At 42.5% G+C, this 22,212-nt stretch overlaps 1 protein-coding gene across 5 annotated transcripts in view; it reads right to left on the bottom strand.

The window, feature by feature from the left end:
• Positions 1–22,212, bottom strand: part of hivep2a (HIVEP zinc finger 2a) — a 121,426-nt gene that overhangs the window by 12,752 nt on the left and 86,462 nt on the right. For all 5 annotated transcript variants that reach the window (XR_010096321.1, XM_063494579.1, XM_063494581.1 and 2 more), the window contains 8 exons: positions 11,506–11,580; positions 10,088–11,395; positions 7,904–9,783; positions 7,529–7,789; positions 6,738–6,903; positions 6,441–6,534; positions 4,267–5,989; positions 3,971–4,128 (listed from right to left, as the gene is read on the bottom strand). Coding sequence is in view for 4 of the 5 variants with exons in the window: in XM_063494579.1 (XP_063350649.1) it covers positions 3,971–4,128; positions 4,267–5,989; positions 6,441–6,534; positions 6,738–6,903; positions 7,529–7,789; positions 7,904–9,783; positions 10,088–11,045 (5,240 nt within the window). In the remaining variant the exon portion in view is untranslated. The remainder of the gene's footprint in view (positions 1–3,970; positions 4,129–4,266; positions 5,990–6,440; positions 6,535–6,737; positions 6,904–7,528; positions 7,790–7,903; positions 9,784–10,087; positions 11,396–11,505; positions 11,581–22,212) is intronic.

Below are 22,212 nucleotides of genomic sequence, written 5' to 3'. Positions count from 1 at the left end.
CGAGACGTTTGCACAGCTGTGTCCAGTTACCAAAAATGAATTATGATGATTATTTTGTTTTATTCTATTTTATTCAGGGCACACGGTAAGATCATAAAAGCAGATTCACTTTCAAAACTACTGAAACGTTCGACTGACGGCGAAACGTAAAGCCAGTAAAAGATCTGGTTCTTCGGCCAAAATTTGCACTTAATGGATTTCTGTCATAGAGAAAGATTTCACCTCAGGTTTCTTTCTTTTTTTTTAAGGTATAGTCTGTTTGAGTGTCTGTTTGTGTGAGTGTATGTGTGCATATGTTTGTCTTTCCTGTGCACTCTGTTTGTGTGCTTTTATCCACTTATTCCTCTTAAGTGTCCTTTGGGGACACCAGAGAATTACTTCACTGTCTGCTGCATTTAATAACTCCCCTCCCTGTATATATGTGTGTGTGTGTGTGTGTGTGTGCGTGTGTGTGTGTGTGTGTGTGTGTGTGTGTGTGTGTGTGAAAGCGAGCGAGAGAAGGGGTATATTTGAATGTTGTGTGTGTCTGCACCGTCTGTTCCATTCAGTAACCTTGGTCTTACTGGCTCTACTGTAGGCTATAAAACATTATGACACTGTGGGAATGTCTCTCTCTACAGGGGTTAGCTTAAACTCCCTCGTACAGGCTTTATTTGACCATTGAATGTACACTTGAAAAAAAAAAATCCCTTAGTTTTCTATGTGGAAAATAAGCCAGATGTGAGTTTAATGACAACACAATAATAAACAAAACATTTTCTCTGCTTCGTCGCTAGATTTGAGTAACTTTCAGGAATATAAATAGTCTATATAAACTTTGACTGCTCAGCAAAAGATGCCAGCCTTCTCAAATAGACACAGACATGCAAGCCAATTTATGATTTAAAGCCAGAGTAGATTAAAGATTTCATGATTCTGTGCATGCTTTGAGTATAAGTCAGTTAGTGCTATAGATACATTTTCTTTAACCAAAAGTTTCATGTGGCCATATTAACCTATTTAGGAGCCTCAAGGTGCTGTGGGCCCCTTTTCATCCTCTGTAAATAGATTCTACCTCCATACCAGGTTCCTGTAAATAGTGAGAATATATCTGCTGTACTGAAGCATTCTTAATATGTCTCTTTACTCAGCTTTTTCGTGAATCTATCTGGAAATATTCTGCCAACATGAGAACAATATAAAATAAAACAATTAAAAACTTTATGCACCCGACAAGACGGAGTCCTCTCACAGTATCAGATGCTGGAGGTGTCTCACATACATGCACACACACAAGCTAAGTATCCTTAATTGTTGGTGCAGCCATGGTGGTACTGGATGCTAAATGTCCATTTTTTATTCTTTTCCCCTTGAACGCCTGCTCAGGTTAACTCGTTTTTCCTTTCTGAACTGAGCGTTTACCCTTGTATTTCACGTCTGCTTCCTGCACCAAATGACAGGGTGTGCATCAGAAGTTAGTGAGGGTTAGCTTACCAGGGCTACCCTTGGAAAACCCCAGAGCCTATTATAATTCTTGTCAAATCACGTGTTTATTGATATGTAGTGAGGTGTCAAAACATGTCATTAAGAGCACAGGGAGGGTCATCAGATGTCTTTCTGGGGGAAACGGCCCAAAATTCTTACTAGAATAAAAGGAGCGTGACAGTCTTGAGCCAGAACACACCAAAAACTACACATATTGGTTAAAGGTTTAAGATTTGTCTCTTCTTATCATAACCCTGGATGGTGAAAAATGATGATCATCCAGTGTTTTTCATGTGACCCCCAGAGGTCTTTTCCAACCATTCATACGTGACTAGTTTGGAGTGACGGCCCTTAAATGCGGTTCATCACGGCACAATTGCCAACGAGTATGTGTATCTTTGAGCTGCCACTTTGACTGAACAACAGTATCTGACACTCTGAGACTAAGAAGGAGACATATTTTATTCAGTTTTTTAAAACACATTAGTTTGACATGGTTAGATTACCCCAGGCATAAACTTTAGTTAGTTTAGCTGGTGATTAATTTTGCACCTGCAACATCTGTTGTGCTGAAACAATACCTCATACACTCATTTTTTGGGGAACTGATAAATTTATTTGGGGAAATACTGAACACAAGAATGAAAAAGCTAAAGTAGGGTTTTAATAACAGTTAAATATTTATGTTAAAAGGAGGGGCAATGTTTGCTGTAACAATGTGATTAAGCAGTTCATCTGCTTTGAGTCAAAACCAGAAGATAATACTTAAAGTTATGACTTCTGCCAAAGATTTTCTGCTTCTTTCTTTTTTGGCTTCTGCTTTTATTCATCAGCTGACTCGTGTTCACAAAGATGGATGCAAAGTCGCTTAAAAGAGCTTTCTTATCTCATACAGAAAAAAAAACCCTTTTCTAAAGCTCTGGTGAATCTGAACTTCCATTTCCAAAGTGTCCTGCGTTTTGTCATCGCTGTATGATGGAAATCTTTTCAGTTGTGTGAGAGTAAATGAACTTTATGCAGTCAGAAAATGCTGAAACTGTTCTCTAAAAACAGAAATTGGCAAAAATGCACTGCTTTCAAAAAGGTGCTGCACATTGCAGTAATTTATTAGAACTGCAATCGCACATGAAGTCACAGACAAACAATAAACTTTGAAAAAAATCTATAAATAATTTGGAATAAAGGCGAAAAACTCGTAAAAATGTTAAAACTAAAATAAAACGTTGCGCCGAATAAATGAAGTAATCTAATAGGATTTTTAAAAAAGCATTTCTCCTCTCAGCAACTAACAAAAGAAATAAATACTGAAGTTGTTGGTGTCAGAAAAACTGCGTGAAAAAGGCTTTAAAGCACAACTAACGAGGGACAAATCCCACTTCACACCAGTCTATAAAACTCAGAGCAAGAATTATGAAAGTTGACGTCCAATTACAGCAATGCAGCCTGAGTCGTTAGCCCGTGATGGGTTTACCAGGCTCAGGCTCTTGGCCCGACTCTCGCAGGCACAAATTAAGCCCAAAGAATAGGCTGTAAAAGGATAAGTCTTCTTTTTTAATACCTAAGAAGATTTTTCTGACTAATCATGATGAGGCAGATGTCCTTACAGTTCATACAGAGGTCATCAGTGCTCATTTTTATTGAATACTCAGCTGTTAGGATTAAGAAAAAGACAAAAGGCAGCTCAGTATTTTGAATCACGTACTTGTAACAAATCACTTTTCTGTATGCAAGTTTTATGCCTTATTCCTTTCCTTATTCCTGAGTTTCTAAGGGAAAAGCATTAATACAAATAATATCATAAAAGTGGTTATTAGTTAGTATATGTTTACATTTTAAGTAAAGCCTGACCTTTTCCTTTGATGATTTAATTTTGCATATCTTTAGGGTTTTATCTGCTCTTTTCATTCACAGAAAAATGAACTGATTTTGACCATACAAGTTTTAATCTGCTTTTTAAATTTTTTTTTATCCCTCTAGTCTCTGAGGAAGTGTGAAACACGCTACAGAATGATCTCTTTATGTGATCTATGATGCCACAGCAGACAGCAGAAACAGCATTTAAATGCTTTTAAAGGAGCAGTTCACCTGAACATCAAATATTTAAATGTTTGCTACCCTGTACATGATTTCTGTTCATGTTGGAGTGAGAAGCTTCACAAAGGAATTATTTTATTTCTGTACCTCTACACCAGCCAAACATATTGCTGTGATAATGAGAGGCTCCTCCTACTGTGACAGGATGTAAACATTCGAGCATCTTCCTGAGCTGAGCTGTAACGTTAGTTAGCTGCATGCTTTATCCGTTAGAAAGAGGACACTTTCTACATGAAGATTTGTCCTTTTCTAGTCCACAATTTCTCCCAACAAGCTGATGCTGCGTGAATGACATCAACTGGCATGGCTTCAAGTACACAAAAGAAAGAGAGAGTAGTTTTCTGGGGGTTTGACAAGTCATGTTTAGAGGCTGTCCCTGTCCCTTTTAATTGTGTATTTTTATTAGACATACCCGCCTTCGAAGATCTTGATGCGTGTCGGTTCAGCAGCAGGCTGTTTGACTGAGACCTCCTTCTCCACCTGCTCCTCCTTTGAACGATCCCATGAAACCACTCCTTTCATCTTCCTCCCAAAATGACTGACATCCACTGGCATCAGCTCTGGCTTCAGCTAAAAAAAAAAAAAAAGGTAACATACAGGGCAGATTAAGATTCTTGCGGTTGTGTTTCTCTGTAGTTGCGTCCATGCGTGCATAATTCAATATTTCTCTTGGCAATCTTTTATCATTCTGATGACTGCAGCACATACCTGATCAAACCGCAGTTTCCAGGCTACAGAAGAGACCAGTTTTCCAGAGCTGGGTGGAGACATGGCTGCCGTTGTGTACATCAAATCAGTGTTCCTCTTCTGTTTGGACCGCAGCAGAGCCAGTGAAGCCTTGGTACTCAAGTTCAGAGGATTGGGATTGTATGAGCTGACACACCATGAACTGTAGACGGAGCTACGCAAAGCTGCCTGGGTGCTGTTGGGTTTGGTGTAGTTCAGGAAACACCAGCTGACTCTGCTCATCGTGCGTAAGCTAGGGAACTGGAAAAGCTGCTGGACATCCGCCACATCTGTCAGCAGCAGAGCCTGACCCGCTGCTCCGGGTAATCCTGGGCTTTGGTTGGCATCGAGCTGAACCAGCATGCTGACAGGCATTTTATTTGAAGTAGGTTGCTTTGTGCTGTCAGCGTCTTCTGCGTCGTTAGAGGAAACCATGGACTCTGGGCTGGAGCTCGGCTCTTCGGGTGAATCGTCCACGTCAAGCTCCTCTGGGGAGTCGCGGCCACCTGAAGCTGGAGAACGGTCTGTGACAATCTGGAGTGGAGGGGTGAAGCTCTGAGCCCGAGGGACGTCAGAGAGATGGGGGGCAGAGGAACGGACAGGAATGGCAATCTTGGTAGCAACTGGGAAGTCACTTAATGGAGGAGAAGAGGACATCCTTTCAGAATCATCCATGGAGCCTTCGCTCTTCAGACCTCTTCCTTGTCCCTTGTCAGGCTTGCTGCCACCTTCAGTTCCACTTAGCTCCACAGCACTCATCTCCTTGACAATCTGTCCATACATCCTCTCCTCCTTTACTCTTTTCTGTTGCTTAGTCTCGATGAAGAGCTCAAGTGAGCTGGCAGGAGAGAGCATGCGCTTGCCCCCTCCGATAGCAGACCCTGAGGCATCTGTGGTGGATATAGTGCCTGATGTTAGTGATAGGGGGATCCCTGTGTTTAGACGTTGCTCTGGTAGTGAATCTGGACCCTTCCAGAGTGGGTGCCGCAGCACTGCACCATCCGTCTGCCCTAGGAAATGTGCTAAGTTGAAACCTCCTCCAACTCCTCCATGTGGCTTCGTGACACTCACAACACCAACCGGAGGAGACATGCTGCTGTTGTCAGTACTGCCTGGCCTGGCTGAACCCAAACCTTGTGCTCCACTACCATGAGAAGCTATCAGCTGGCTAACACTGGTGTACATAACACTACCAAACGATGGCACATGGGTTTGGATCCGTACAGGAACCAGCAAACCAGGCAAAGAGGCCTGTGAGCCCAGGTTCTGGGTAGCAAATATGGGTTGGATCTGTTGCAGAAGCATGGAGGAGGTGGTGGACAGCGAGGCTGACAGAGGAGAGCTGCGATTTGAAAAAGAAGCAGAGTAAATCTGAGAGGTCGGATTTTCTGATTTTCCATCATATGGCTGTTGATCGTGGACTTGTTGCAGGGAGTGGAGTGGCTGCTGTTTGTGAAGTGGGAGACTGGGTACATTTCCAGGTGACCTGATGTGGAGTTTTTGGAGTTGCAGTTGGGCCTGCTGGGTCTGCTGCTGTCTTGGTGTCTGTTCAGGCTCCTGATTCCAGAAGAGGCCCGGTTGTGGGAAAGAAAGGAAAGGAGGGCCACTCTGGTACTGCTGCATCATATCTTTACTCATGACCTCATGACCTGGATGCTCTCCCTCTGATGACGAGCTTTGGGCCTGCAAGCGATGCTGCTGGGACCTATAGAGGACAAAAACATTATCAATTTTGCTGAAGGCTACAGCAATTTTTGACATAGTACTTGCAGTAATAAATGTGACCCTAAATACAACCATAAAAATGGAATGCAGTGATTTTCAAATAATGTAAAGCCTCTTAAGAGAAGTTACAACCAAAATAATAACATTTCAAATATTTATTTTACAGAAATGTGAGAAAAAACATTTTCTGGTCTAAACAATCAAAATCTTAAATCTCTTTTTAGAATTCTTGGGTGTTCTGTATTCAGGCTTTCTTATCACCACAGATTTAAAGGCCAGCATCCATGATACTACTTTCAACTTTAAATTCTATGCAATTTACTACATTCTGTTCTCACTGCGTTATTTTACACAGTTTCCCAGATGTTTTGGAAGCAGGGCTGTACTATTATTATTTTAGGTTATTTCTCTGTAAGGATATTTTGTCTGACCTGCTATAGAGAGGTTCCTCTGGAAGGCTGTCTTCGCTGACACTCTGTTGGAGAATATGCTGGTGGTGCTGTTGATGTTGGTGAGGTCCTATATCTGTGCATAAAATGCATACATTTGAAAAGATACTCATTTTACAAAAGTAAGCCATAATAGCAGAATGCAATCCATGCACGGTAGGATGTGGGTAGTTTATTGAGTCGAGAATTTTTTCAATAAAAGTTTGGGAAAGTATGATGAATAAAGTATAAGACAAAAAAAATGTATAGATAACATACTAAGATGAATGTAAAGCTTACCAGCACCAGTCCCAGTTCTCTTGGTTCTGCTGACTGCTTCGCTGCTGCTGTGAGGGGATCCTGCTGGGCCAGGCCATCCCCCATGATCCAAACTCTCCTGTTTGATTGACGTTTCTGCGCCCCCTGGCTCCTGGGTAACTGCCTCTGGATAAACACTCAGTGAAGCCTGCCAAATGCAGAGAAGTGTGGAGGGAAAGTGGGTTACCTTTAATAAAATTATATTTGGTTAGCTTGACTAAGGATACCATATAAACCTTAATATAGTGCATGATAACATTGTGATTGCATTGTATTGAGATGATAATGTCGGTATAGCATGGCATCATTAGGATGTCTTTGAATGAGGCTGATGGGGGTGCTAAAATACTAAATTATTTTGTAGTGCCTTCATCCTTAATAAGCTCCTAGTCCTCTTCTTCCATCTAGCTCAGAGTTTTTAAATGTTCAGTTGAAGAAGTTGCAAGGTTGTTTTGAATAACAAAGCAAGCACACTGTGGCCATTAAGTCAAGCTTAGCTACAATCTGGGTAGCCCAGCTAATCACAAGACTAGCTCACATTAGCTCACATTATTCTATGCATCCAATTTGCAATCCCAGAAAGGGTGAGCTATTTAAGTTCTTTTTAGCCAGCCCTCTGTTGCTCTGTATCTGCAAGCTTCTTTGAAACCACCTTTACTCCAGCTCTTTCATTCCATGCATTGTCACTGACAACTTCTGTGTTCTCTTTCTGAGGTATACAAATGACACATGGCCAAATTCATCTAAATATAAGTTAATCGTTTATACGTTACCTGTCTAACAAGATATCCACGCCGACGTTCCTTCATTGCAGAAGCACTGGAGTACAGTTCTCCCTGTCTTGAGGTTGACAAGCTTCCATAGTCAAAGGATTTACTGCGCATTTCAGGCAACTCCATAGGCAGCGTGCATGGTGCCTGTTCTGATGAAGACCTCCTCATTTCCCTCTGCTGGTGGTGGCTAGAATAACCACTGCCTGGCACAGTCAGGAACTCTGATTGCTTTGGTCCACCACCAGATACTGAAGAATCATCCTTTACAGAAACAAAGAGACAAAGTTTCTACTTTGTTCAGGATGCAAACCCCTCAGTGAAGACCTTACTATAAAAGAGACGTAAATGCACTTGAAATTACTAAAAATGGGGTACCTGTTTTGTTGGTGAGACAGACTTGAGGCCTTCATCTCTGTCAAATGACATGGAAAGGGAAGAGGAGTGGGACAAGTTACTCTCTTGACTGGGGCTACGAGAAAGGCTGGTGCAGGTCGATTCAAAGCTTGATTCTCCAGATGAGTGTTCCATGTCTGCTAGGCGGAGCCTCTTCTTCTTGGGTGGGAGCTTTTCTGATGGCATTTGGGATAGTGTGTCACTTCTCTGTGGCAACTGAAACTCCTCGACATGCTGCTGCTTCTCCAGCTCCTTGGTCATTGGAGCTTCTGTGTCCTTATCAGGCTTGTCTGGCTCCTCTGTCACCCTGATTTCAGGAACCTGGATGTTTGGTTGTCTGACTAGTTTGGGTGGGATATGATAAGGCTGTCCAGGTGAGGCTGCAGCTGATGATGATGAAAGGGAGGCCAAGTCACTGTCACTTTGTGGCTGCTGCTCCATGCTCTCTGTCCTTAGAAGGGTGGATTCAGGACTTAGAGCATCTTCAAAGATCTCTGTGTCAGACTGCTCAGAGTACTGAGTACATGGAGCTTTATCTGAAGGCTGATATGCTGGCTGTTCAAAAGACTCTGACTTGTCAAAGGAATTTGGACGGCTGAGAGAGTTGGTGTGCTGGATAACTGATATGACATTCCCAGCTGTTTTTCTGCCCTCAGAGTCAGTAAATAGTGCAATGTCCTCGGAGCACATGCTGGCACAGGTATCAAAGCTGTCAGACTGACTGTGTGCACTATGAAGGGAACCTTTACCTGTTGGGGTGGCTCTGGACCCATCAAAACTACCTTGTTTAAAGTCATAGTCCCCTATCATTTCCACTGAACCACTACAGCTACTGTCGCAGTGTCCAGGGCTGTCCTCATCATCCCCAACACTCTTTTCTTTCCTCCTTTTTCTTGTGGCTATTTCTGACATACTAACTTTAGTACCATAACTAAAGCCAACATGTTCTGGAACTCCTGGGCTGCGTTCACCAATCTTCATACCCAGAGATGAAGTTAAATTCTTAGGTATGTGTCCAAAGCCCTCGGCCTCTCCTACGTGGGCTTCATTGGTTGAATTTTCAAATGCACTCTGTCTTGTGAGCCTACGATGGCCTGGCGGGTAAAACACATCATCTGTCACAACATTGTCAAAGGATTGGCTACCCCGTATCCCTTGGGGAACACTGAGGTTAGGAGGGGTGGAAGTTGGCATGGAGTTACTCCTAATAAGATGCCCAGAATCTGATGGAGGCTCTAGAAGTCCTGTACTGCTTTGACATGGCCCAGTTGGATACTGCTTTGGATCTTCTGAGATTCCTACATCTCCTCTAAAAGAGATATGATCCTCAGCTATCTTCCCTATTTCCAGAATTGCACCAGGTTGCTTCAGGGTAGTCAAGCTAGTGGGGTCTGCCCCTGCCATGCCTACTGTTATAGAGTGTCTTGACCTGGAGCTTGGTCGGTAGTACCAAGTTCGACCGAACATAATCTCCTCGTACGTCTTGACGTTGGTATTTGGAGGGCTGATCTGCTGCTCTGCGCTCTCAGAGCGTGAAAAGTAGCCAGAGTCTGTGCTGCCTTTGCTGTGAGGACTGAGGAGGTTAAGTGACTGGGACATGGCAAGGTCAGTGTCCTGTCCTTTTTTGTCACTTAGCCTCAGGGCCAAACGTTGCTTGATGGTTGGGGAGTCATCCAGTGAACGTGCTCTTCCACCAGCCTTTGATGCTAACATGTGGTGTGACACTTTTATGTCATGAAAGGGGGGGCACTCCATCCCTGTGGAGGGGACTCCCCCAGGCTTGGGAACGATAAGAATAGGCACTTTCATAGATCCAATGGGTAGCTCTTCAGGTGAATCTGCATATGCTGGTTCGGCACCACCTTTATAGTGGGAAAAATGAAGATGATACAGATTACAACCATTCACAATAAACAAAATACATGCAGAGTTTAAATCACTGTAGCTGAACTGCGCAACAGCATTATTGTAAACCAATACATTATTATTTTGGATCATTGTAAACATACCCATAACAAATAGTATTTTAAGCATCAAAAGATGTTCATGTATGAAGTAGAAGATATAAAGAACTAGCTACGTGTTAAGAAGGGGTTTCTATGAACCAAAACTGTTTTGACTCTTTGAGAAAATTATATCTATAAGTGTCTTATAGAAGAAAATAACCTGTATTCTTGTCAGCTTCAAAGGAGATCTGCAGGGTTGGACTGTCTTTGTCTGTTAGCATGGTGGTGGGCTCCACGCCTTCCTCATCCGTATCGGTACTCTGCTCACCATCTGAATGGACCTCAGCCTCACCCACTGGGGATGCCTGGTCCATGTCCCCACTACGGGCCACAGCTAGCTCTGAAAACGGTACGAGTCCAGCTTTGATGGCATGAGCATGGGACTTGCGATGCTTGTAAAGGTTGCTCTTGGTTTTGAAAGAAAAGCCACAGGGTACACAAGGGTATGGCCTCTCTCCAGTATGTGAGCGGATGTGCTTCTTCAAGACGCTGGGCTTGGCGCACGCTCGACCACAGTAGTGGCAGATGTACTTGCCAGGCTTTTTTGGCTTTTGCTCTTTTTTGCCATAGGCCTCCTCTCCGGGCTCCGGGCCTGACTGAGAATACTGTCCAAAGGAGCTGGGTAAACTAGGAGATTTGTGCCGAGGGAACCTCCCTGCACCAGCCCCATGTGGGTGAGTGTGTCCTGGGTGTCCTGGGAATAGGTCATCCGAGGGTAACTGGCCAGCAAATGGCCAGGCATGAGGCTCTAGGCCTGGCTGTGGTTTGGCTCCTGAGAGAAACCGTTCAGATTGAGGATGTTGAGGGTATGGCTGGCCAAGTTGGTAAGGATATCCCCTGGGGAACCCCTGAGCAAAGGGGCCTTGTGGGTCTTGAGATGGCGGGCCTCCTATGGCCCCAACTGCAGATGGTCCAGATAGCAGCTTTCCAGAATTCCCTGTGATTGGGTACTTCTGCTGGGGTGCTGATCCTCCAGGAGCCTCCAGGTCAGCAAAAGTGCTTCGTTTGGTGTTTGCAGAAGGCTCTGACGCCCATTTTCTTTGTAGAGGTACCTTCTCCCTTGGTAGTTCCTTGTTTGGACATTTCTGCCCTGTCGCAGGTGATTCACGAGCCTCCATTTTCTTGAAGCTCTCCGTGGTTTAGAAGAGGGAGAGAAGAGGGGATGGCAGGGAATTTGGGAGGGTAGGTCTTTGAGGGTTACAAGGTCCCGAAACTACCAGGCATGATAGCGGAACCTTTGCTGGCTGCCAACAAGTTCACAGAAACATAAAATATCCATCCATTTCTCAGAAAGACTGATTATAGAGTCAAGCTGGAAACAGGAATTATCAAGTGGAGCAGAAAGAGGAGCTTCAGCGGATAACATCAGAGAGGTTTCTCTCCTTCTGCCATTTTGTAAAAACACGAACGCTGCTCTCTGTCGTTCTTCTGTCCAGTTCATCTAAGAGCAGAAGAAACCTTGAGTGACCTGCAGAGGGACAGAAAAAGAAAAGAAGAAGCACATGGAGAACATTTTAGGCAAATACTGTAGTCAACAATTGTAATAAACTGTGTTTAACAACATACTCAATTACTAACTTTTCTTGAGGGAAAGGTGCTTGTAGATCCTTTTTCTGTAGCTTCAAAAGTCCTTCAGTTTTCTCACCAAAAGACCTAAAGCAAAGCAAAAGAGAGAAAAGGCTAATTAGTGTTGTGTACAAAAATCATCCAATAATACAGTAATCAGATACACAGATGGTAAATAACCTTTCGTCTGACATCACCCTTGTAACATAAGTCGGATTGGTGTTGATGTGACATTTTTTGCTGCTAAATTCAACACGCTACCACATACTTTGTTGTGCAGAGACGACTTACTAAGTTGTCAAGTACATGCCTGATGTGCGAATATAAATGTCATTGATTGCTCAGTTAGTTTCTTCACACTGGATTCCATCTGTGCTTGTTGCCTTTTTTCACTCCTTTCTCCTCCCTCCCGCCCTCCCTCCTCCTTCCACTCAGTGAGTCACCGATGAAAAGCAAACCCACACTGTTCCTAAAGAGACACAAAGGCTTATAAATAGCGCTGTGGAAGTGACGTCGGAGTGTCATAATATGTGTAGGCGTCCAAAAAGGCCAAGTCGAAGAGCAGCAATCAGCACTAGCACCTTTCCTTCCTCTCTGGGTTACATCTAACTTGGTATGCACTTGGTTGAAAAGCAATCACGAGAATGCTCACAGATACGCAGAAACAAAAGAAGACACACACAGATGTAGATGTAGTGCTTGCAGGCACTGTAACTGCACTGCAAAACTGCAGTAGATAGTGTATATGTGTGTGTTTCCGTTGTTTAACGTTTCTTAACCACACCAACACCTGACAGCAGAAGGGGCACAGAGCCACAGAGCACACATAAACATGCATGCTGAAGTTGCATTTTTGCTTTGTATTTCCTCATCTCAGAGTTTAAACAACCTCCCTCGCACTCTGATTGCGACAGAAACACACACACACACACACACACTGTGGCCTCAGTGCTGGTAAGCAGGGCTCAGTGACGTTTGTGTCTGGGGGCCCAACGTGAGAGCTATAAATAGCACTGGAGGAAAACATGTTTTATTCTTAGCAGCAAGAACGTTAAATTTAAGCTAACTTGTGTTTTTCACATGTACTCCCCAAACCCCTACGCCCACTCAGAAAGACAGACAAACAAATACCAGAAACATTATCTCAACCTTGGGTCATATCTTTGTGTTTTCCATGGTGTTAAGAGTGAAAGAATGTGGAAGAAAACTCCAGTTGGGCAACAATGGGGATTCAGTTGAGTTTAGCTAGCATTATAATCCGGTGATGCTGATTGGTTAGCATTATGGTCAGCTGACACAAATGCAGCCAAAGGCATACGATCTTGGTGATTACTACAGGGGACGTATGGTACTAATAATAGTCAAGACAAGGCACAGCTTTTTTTTAGATCTTTCACAGTGTGAATCCAGTAATGTGCATGGCATAATTCCCCTATGGTGAAACACTCCAGTATCAATGAGTCATGGCTCATGTGTCCTTTGACGCCTGTAGCACACATCGGATGTGCCAGTGTGCACAGCAGCAGAGGATGTGCCAAAGAGGAAAGTGGATTAACGTCAGTTCTGGGTTAACCACGAGTCCAGAGTGAGTTGAGATTAAAAGTTTGATTTAGCTGTCAAACAGCTTGGTCACTGAATATACAGAATATAACTCTACACATGAGAATAATGGTCGAGATCCTGTTCAAAGTAACCAGAAAACCTTTGATTACTTAAACATTCATAAAAGCTGACATGACAAGAAATTCCCGGACCAGCTTTTATTTTATATAATTCATACGAGCTGCTGGCTTAACACTTCCTGTTCCATCCTGCGGTAATGTTTTATAAATGCACATACATTTTCAAGAGCAATACGAGGTAATTTCACCCTCAGACCATATCTGGTGATTTTGAGACAGCTTTTCAACAACTGTGATCTCTCTGTTTCTGGACCCATCCACACTTCTTTCCATTTTGGTTAACCAATAGGGCTTTAACTGAAAGCAACTTTGGTTAACAAAAAAGTTGCCCTTGTCTACAGATTCTTTAATATTCATATGCAAATATGTGGTTTGTAATTATCAGAGGTGTTTCCTGCCTTAGGCTTTCCACGTATGAGCAAGGAAGGGCACGGAGGTCACAGAACAGAGCTGCACCATCATTAAATATTGGAGAAAGACCATTTTTGACTGAAGGGATTCTGTGTTCCCTCTTAAGCCCATTGGGAACGATACTGATGTCCTTTATTATTCTTTTGACCTAGCAATATACCTTTACACAATTTCTACTTGGTGTGGCTTTTTGAAGAGATCTTTTAAAAGCACCCAAGATGACTTCAACTCAGTGAATGTTTCACAATCCTATCCTAAATAGCCACATATGGCTTCCTTAAAAATCATCGCCAATAAAAAAAAGAAAAAAATCACTTGACTTCTACTGTACCTCTTTTTGCCGTTTGGAGGTCTCATATGGATGAACCTGCCAGTTGCAGTTGTACTAGCTGCTATCACGCACACGTCAACATCCATCAGAATTCAACTCACACCCCACAAATAAACCAGCGGTGAAACTGACCTTTCAGCTTACATGGTTAACTTGGCTTAACTTCACTTCAACCTTATGCAAGGTGACTGGTTTTGTAATGAAAGTTTTGAATGGTCACAATCTGCTGTGTGAGTGGGAGCCTGTAGTGAATGGCTTACATAAAGCTTTATTCATACATTCACCGACACAACCTGCCCCAGTTCCTGTGCGTAGGAGAGACATAGCTACTGGCGCTGTTTGTGTGTGTATGAGCGTGGGAAGTATACGTGCCAGTTGTGCGTGTGTGTGTGTGTGTGTGTGGGCTGGCAAAGGGCATGACGAGACACCCAAGTTGTAGGTAGGTCAAAACTAGGTGCATTCAGAGGCTACACTCAGAGGTAAAAATAGTAGAAGTGATACACACTCAAACACTTGTAAAAAGTGATCTATCAAAATGCCCCAAATAAACACAGTTACTTAACATAAAGGAGCAGAGATCAGCTCTGCTTTCATAGACATGGAAATAGATCTAGGCAGTGTTTTATACCCACGGCATGCTTTACTTGGAAAAACACACTCGATCTAAGTTTTTACGTTTGTGTGTAGGCAAACTGAATGGTCCTCTTTTCAGTAAGCATGATAATGTGCCCTCAATCGTCCAACCAAAACACATTTCACACAACATTTAACACAACATTTAAGGACAGTTTTAAGAACATTACATGTGCTGTTTGTATGAATGCAGAAATATCTATATGAAGGTTAACACATGTATTGATGAAACCTGTTATATTTTTGCTTGTGTTATATAAGATCTATACAACCCACCTGCTGTTCAAATCTTTTGTTTGTGAAATGCAGCCAATCAGAAGCTATAGTAAAAGGAGAGGAGTTAACATGATAGTGGATGAGCTGAAGGGCTGCACCCAAACCCGGTATGATATAAATAAGGATTAAGTGAACTGCGTCAAATGGCATAACGCTGTACAATGCCATGAATAAGTGCATCCAGCTAAAACAACATAGTTGGATCCTCAGAGACATTTTCAAAGAGCAACATGGAAACATGAAGGGGGAAGGTCATTATTAGGAGGTATGAGGGGGTGTTGTTGGCTAGAGTCAATTTCAGATCATGGTCCGTGTTCAGTTTGTCCTTGTCTCACTTTGCTTCTTACTTTTGCTCTTCTTGATTTAAGGTACCTGGTTAGCTTGTGGTTCTGGAATTAGATTACTCTCCTTTCTCAGTGTCAGCTATGCGTCCTGAAGAATTAGGCTTAAAGGTACTCAGTGTGTTTAAAAGTGATGACAAGCAGTCTATAGAGTGTATGAGGAGCTGAAAGTGAAACTCCTCTCACCATTGCCTTCACCCAGACCTTGTTTGAACTGTCAGTTTTACCCTGGACATGAAACTTGGCAGCTTTTCAGCAGTTTGTTGAATCCATCCTCTAGCTTTGTCCTGCTGGGATCTTTCCAACACACCTGTCCTTTAAAACTTTGAGGAATTCAAAAGGATATTGCAACTACTTCTCAATATCCCAGTTTCCTTGTACAGGAATGCCCTCAGACCTCTTGACAGACTGCTTTACAAAATAGAAGTTCGATGGAAACTAATTAAATAAACATGTTGATATAAATGAAGCAACAAGAGATTCAAGAGAATTCATGTGCTTGCAGGTATGTACAAGTAGACTCATACACACATATGCCCAAACCCTGGAGGTATGAACACTGTGTGGGCATTAACCATGCAGTAAGAACAAAAGGCTGTGTGTGTGTGTGTGCGTGCGTGTCTGTATGTGTGTGTGCTGCTCTGTGAAGTGTGTGGGAGGCTGTTCAATCCTGAGGGCTGAAGGCACTCTCTCTCTCTCTCTCTCCCTTTCTCTTTCACTCGATTTCATCCGACTTCATTGGAATGACAGTTGGGAATAATGTTGCCAAAACGACAAGATAATAGATCAACATTTGTACAAATCCCTTCCCTCCTTGAATCATTATGAGAGTATGCATGCATCACTAACACACCCACACGCACGCTCACCAGTAATCCCTCTCCTACAGTGTCTTGTTCAGATATGCAGTAGATAAGCCTCTCATTTACTTTCAGTGAAAGAAACAGTTGAGGACAGAGCTCTGTGCGCGTGTGTCTGTGTGTTTGCGCGCGTGTACGTGTGGCTAGTTATTCTTAAATTGGCCCGCTAGGGTGCTGCATACCAACTCAAATGGTTGGAATTCCTGTGACAAAAAAACAGAGAGAAAGCATATTTGCGAGCGTTTGTCTTGCCCTGTCTGTCACTCATTGCATAATATATTTGTAAAAAAGACACGAGCAGAATACAAATTAGATCCCCGTTCCATATTTGATACTCTATGATTAAGACTAAAAGGATAAAGAGGAAGAACACATGACAAAGATGCAGGGAGGGATGAAACAGTGCAAGGAAACAGAAAGGGAACAATCATACAGGACACAAATGAGGAAACAGGTATGGATTATAGGATAAAGAAGGAACAAAGCCACTGATGAGGACTCAGATAAGGGAACAATAATACATAAGGAAATAAGAAAGTAGGGATCCAGTTGGAGAATGGATACTTATGGGTATTAACTTACAGGAGAGAGAACAGGAACACAAAAGATGGAACAATTAATGCTCGTTAAGAAAAGAAAGGGGAATTTATAAAGAAAAAAAAGATAAAGACGTGAACAATCACAAGGGATCCAAGGTAGAGGTAAAAGAGAAGGAACAAGGATGTAAAAGGCAGGTGGAGGATTTTGGGAAGAATACACAATGAACAGAAAGAGGACAAAGAAAAGGGAACACGCACCCAAGAATACAGATGGACGGAAAAAGCACATAATGTAGAGAGTAAATGAGGAGAGTTTAGGAGAGAAAAACAGTTTGAGAAGAGGAAAAAAGACCAAAAGAGCAGGAGAAAGGGCACAAATTATAGGAAGGTTAGACAAAGAGTGAGGACAAAGCTCAAGGACATCAAGGAGGGGGAAAAGCACTTGTCAAGAAAACCGAGACCTTGCTGAGATGTGGAAACCAAGAAAAGAGAAAAAGAACAAGGATGCAATGGGAACGGGACAAAGTGGAAAGACTAAGGACTCGCTTGCGGGAATAAAGATGAAGGAGAGGTGAGGAAACAAAAACGACAAGCACTCAGGTAAAGTTAAAGACTAAGAGTGAAGAAGACTAAATGAGGAGTCTACAGTAGAACAAAGGTGAGGAAACAAATCTAAAGAAAGGAGACAAGGCAAAAAAATCAGTAAAAGAGCACACAATCACAAGCCAAAAAAGGGGGATAGAGAAGGTATTTAAGGTTAAGGTTTAAATTGAAAGATTTAGGAGTTTAAGAATAAGTACTCACAAGAGTAATCAAGGAGAGTGCAACAGGACAGAGGTGAGGAAATAAACACTACAGAAAGGTAACAAGCATAGAAACTGGGGAACTAGGCCACAGCAGAGACGATTCAGGTGAGGTAATGGTATGTTTAGAAATGGAACGTAGCTGGTGAGGAAGAGGGTCATGCAAGCTGGTGTCAGATCCCTTTACTCTACTAACACACACACACACACACACAGTTATATGTATACCAAATAGATGCATGCATGGACTGATCACACACAAAGCCTGGGTTCGAGTTTCTGAGCAGCAGCCGAAGTGTTCTGGTGCTTTGGGTGGTCAGACGCTAAGTAAATTATTTAAACATGTTACTAATGGTTTCCATTCAGTGATTAACAACTTTATACAGCCAAAGAGAGAGAGAGAGAGGGGTGGGGTGGGGGGTGGAGGGAGAAGGGCCGGTTGAGGGCAGCTGGCAGTGTGTTTGTTTTTTGGCTCTGCTCTGTTTGGCCCCAACTGGACTGAAACCACACACACCTCCAATAAAACTCTACCTTTGTTTTACCTGGAGGGACACAGAAGTTACTGGAACAATAAGTTGGACTGCTGAGAGAGTGTGTGTACACCCATGCCTGTGTGTGTGTGTGTGTGTGTGTGTGTGTGCTATTAGAGTGCCCCAATAGCTGGTTCATTTACTGGCATAATAACTAGGTGTTTCATCTGCCCTTCAACCATCTGTAGATGTAAATTGTGCCAATAAGGGCTGAAATATCCACAACATCTACTACTACTTAAATCCATTCTAAAGTAAGCTGAATGAATATGATTTGTGCAGTGTGCCTATCTAATCCTAGCCCAGTATCCTAAGACTGTCATTCTCATTGGAAGAAGAAAAGACACACTTCAAGCATGAATGACAACACAGGGCTCTACCTTCGCCAAGCCCAGTGAGCTGTAATATACCTCTTCTTGGAATTAGATTCAGAGATAATGTGGTTGGATTCAGGAAAAGTCATCACTGTCATTGTGTTATAGTCATCAAGTGATAATTGAACCAGGCAGAAACAGGAAATGAACGCCTGCTGACCCATCCATCCACCCATATGACCACAGTGCCCAGGTCAGATTGGTGTAATCACCCACAACTCTCACCTGTCACCTGATTCCAATTCTCTCTTTTGGACTTTTAGGGTTTTTAGTTCCCTAAATGTATATCACCCTAAAAAATTGCCCCCCACAATATTCCCTTTTGCAAAGACATTTCCAAGAAAGCACAGTTTGATGCTAATTATGAGTCAAAAAAATGTGAAATTAAATTTTAAATCAATTCTTTACAAGAATTGAAGACAGCAGTGCAGTCCATAAAGATTAGTATAATCTGGACAAAATGTGAAGAAAGGGAGTTATGTCTGAGAGAAAACATCCTTTTATATTTCTTGGTGAAAACAAAAGTGGCGTATGTGTGAACCACAGCAGCGGGCTGACTGCAGGTTGCTGCAAAGTTAAATTTAAAGCACTTTAAGACTTCTCTGTGCCAGGCCAAATAAAATCTGTGGCCAATTTCACCCCCTGCCAAAAGTTTTATAAATAAAAAATTCACTTTCTCAGCAGTTATATTACAATACCTGCTTTCTTACATTAGGCCAGGTAAAAGTTTACACAACTCCGTGTTGAAAATTAAAAAGCCATGTGTGAATTATGATGTTTGCACAAGGCTTACGTCTTAATGGAAATTAGAAACATCACCTTCCTTCTACACACTTACTGTGCCCTTGAGCAAGGCTTTTGAGCTCAAGCTGGTCCAGTGAAGGCCAACAGCAGGAGTCTGTGGTTTCACCAGGATGTTCCCAGCATGAAATAAGTGAAATGAAGTTTAGCAGAAGAGGAACACATGCAGCTCTACCTACTGACAGAAAAATCCAGGTCTTAGGAAGGGAAATGTAACACTTTCTCCATCCCAACTACCCTTCAAAATGTCTCCTTCACTTCTATTTCTGTTTTTCACTTTCTACATTTCCCAAAGAGCTTTGACAGCCTCAAAAGAGAGTGCCTGAGCTGGTGCTGTCACCTCTGGGTTATACGTGTAGGTGGTCAGAGAGCTTTTCCAGGTAAAATACAGTCAGACTTTTTCATAACCCGTCCTGTCTTTTACTGCAGCTGCACCGAATTCTGGTCTATTTTCTGCTCTTGTGGGAGCAAAATTCAACCTTCCTGCCTCTTTAACAAAACATTTCTTCTTTTGAGAACGTTGAGTGGCACCACAAGAAGGTAACTCGAAAAAGAAGCCCTCGCTGTTCGATTCAGAGGGACTGACGCCAAAATGTGGGCAATAAGCTGCCAAAAGCAGGTCCTCATTCTTTAAAAGAAGGCAGATGGAATAATAAAAGAAGCAATAAAAAACAAGCATTTACATCGTCGCAAATAAAAATGTACAAGCGCATTGAGCGCGAGAAACGTTATAAACAGCAATGAGATTCAGTTTATAAGATCAACCGCAGATATCTAAACTGTATACGAAAGATATACACCACATAAACCTGCAATTCTTCTAATGGACAGCATTTGTTTGAAAAGTCAGACGCTATAAAGGCCTATGAGAAAATGCCCATGACCCCAGTCCCTGGTTTCATAATGTTCATTTAAATTATAGTTACATTTTGAGTGAAATAAATTAGGTTGTGGCTATATTGTGATTTACAGATCACTATGGTAGTGACAATCACAAGGAAGCCGTAGCGCTGACCCCTTTGACTCTAGATGGAGACCAATTAAATGAACCAAAAATTAACAACTGAGGCCATAAATGTATTTGAAAAAACTCGAGAGAGCTGAAAGGTCATTTTCCAAAAGACTTCTGCATAGTAAGTCTTCGTGGCGCGGGTGTGGTCTCTGGCCCGCTGCAGAGGAGGGGTGGCACGGTGAGCTCCTGGGGCGGTGCAGAGGCGGGGTTGAACAGGTGTTTGGGACGAGTGACTGATTGTGACTCTTCTTATGTTTCAGTGACAGTCGAGGAAGGGAGCGGAGTGACTACTGAGCGGGAGTGTCTGTGTCCCGTGCGCTTAAGCCGAAACCACGGCTATAATAAAATAAGTGTGTGTCACTATACCCACGGTGTGTGTGTGCGTGTGTTGGGGTCCGACGTCACAGTCTTCTTTTTGAAACCGTAGCCGTCACCCCCTGCTGGTCATTGAAGATTTAAGAGCATGTCTTTTGTCCTGTCTTCCTTCTCTCCCCCCAACCGGTCAGGGGAGATGGCCGCCCCTCCCTGAGCTTGGTTTTGCCGGAGGTTTCTTCCTGTTAAAAGGGGGGGTTTTACTTCCCACTGTCGCCAAAGTACTTGCTCATAAGGGGTCATATGATTGTTGGGTTTTTCTCTGTATGCATTATTGTAGGGTCTACAATAATATAAAGTGCCTTGAGGCGACTGTTGTAGTGATTTGGTGCTGCATAAATAAATTGAATTAAGGCGCTTCTGCACTGACCTTACTTTTCAGTGTGGACTGGCTGTGTTTAAATACCAAAAACTTGGCAGATACTTAATTTTTCGTAAAATCATTCAAGTTGCTTCATCCATACAGCAAATTACAACAGATACAACACATTTGGGAGCTTTGAAAGTTGGAAAAATGCTGCAATTTTATCTAAATAAAGCGTTGGCATGATAAACACTTGTTCATGTTCACTGTTGTCCAGTAATGCCATCAACGAAATCATCAACGAACACAGTCACTGTACCAACAAGGTTTCTGCGCAATTTCATGTAAAGTGATACAAAACATAATTTCCTTTGTCATTTCCTGGTCTGAATTCACACTTCCACCGAGACTTTTAGCATTACAAAGTAGATTTTTAGGGTTAAGACTGACTTGAAATGACTAAGAATGGGGTATTATGATTGGCCACAGAGGCAGATGAAGACATAGAATCATTTCTGACACAAAAATAATACCACCGAAAACTGATTATTTTATCTCCAGAGTGCAAAACTATCATCATTGTTTTGTCAGCCAAGCACTCATGTTGCCCACCGTTCATGTTGAGGCAGCCGTGTTTGGTTTTAATTTAGTGCTGTCAATCATCAGGTCGGCAGATGCACTGCTGGATTTGAACGAGAAAAACAGAGAGAAGAGGCTCTCCAGAAATGACTGAAATTAAATCTAAAAGAGTGTGAGAGAGATGAATCAAATGAACTCAATTTGAACTGTGATGCACAACAAACACGCACGCATGCACATGCACACACACACTTGAGCAGGCAGCTTGTAGACAGTGATTTACAGCAGGTAGGAAGTCATTATGCTACTGAATATTTCTCTCAGAAAAAAAATGTGAAAATATGTGTGTGTCTGTGTGTACAAGTGTGTGTGTGGGCCCAGAATAGAGTAAATGTGTGGGAGGTGGCAGCACAGGCAGGTTTGCAGAGACAGGATGAGGGTGTATGTGCGTGTGTGTGTGTGTGTGTGTGTGTGTGTGTGTGTGTGTGTGTGTGTGTGTGTGTGTGGGAGGAGGAAGTTTTTGGTGTGCCAAGGTTATAGTTTTGCTGCTGCTGAATTACAGTTATAAAAGCTTCTGTTACACAACGGAAAATACTCCAAACTTATCACTGCTCTGTGACGGAGAAGAAATCTAACTTTATCTTCTAATGCCAGATATAGATATAGATATAGATATATAAGGACTGGAATGAACAAAATGATGCATACATTTTTACGTACCCACATGATCTCTAAGAATATTACAGAAAGTACAGAGGATTTTTCTCATCATTATTATTATTTATGTCAGAAATTAGGACAAATCCTCTGAAAACTTGAATTCTCATTAAGTGAGAAAAACATCAACCTGTAACATCGGTAAAACGCTGCT

The sequence above is a fragment of the Pelmatolapia mariae genome, linkage group LG15 (genome assembly GCF_036321145.2).
Source record: "Pelmatolapia mariae isolate MD_Pm_ZW linkage group LG15, Pm_UMD_F_2, whole genome shotgun sequence".
Classification (NCBI taxonomy): domain Eukaryota; kingdom Metazoa; phylum Chordata; class Actinopteri; order Cichliformes; family Cichlidae; genus Pelmatolapia; species Pelmatolapia mariae.
The sequence above is the reverse complement of the archived record's forward strand: the minus strand, read 5'-3'. Positions and strand labels throughout refer to the sequence as shown.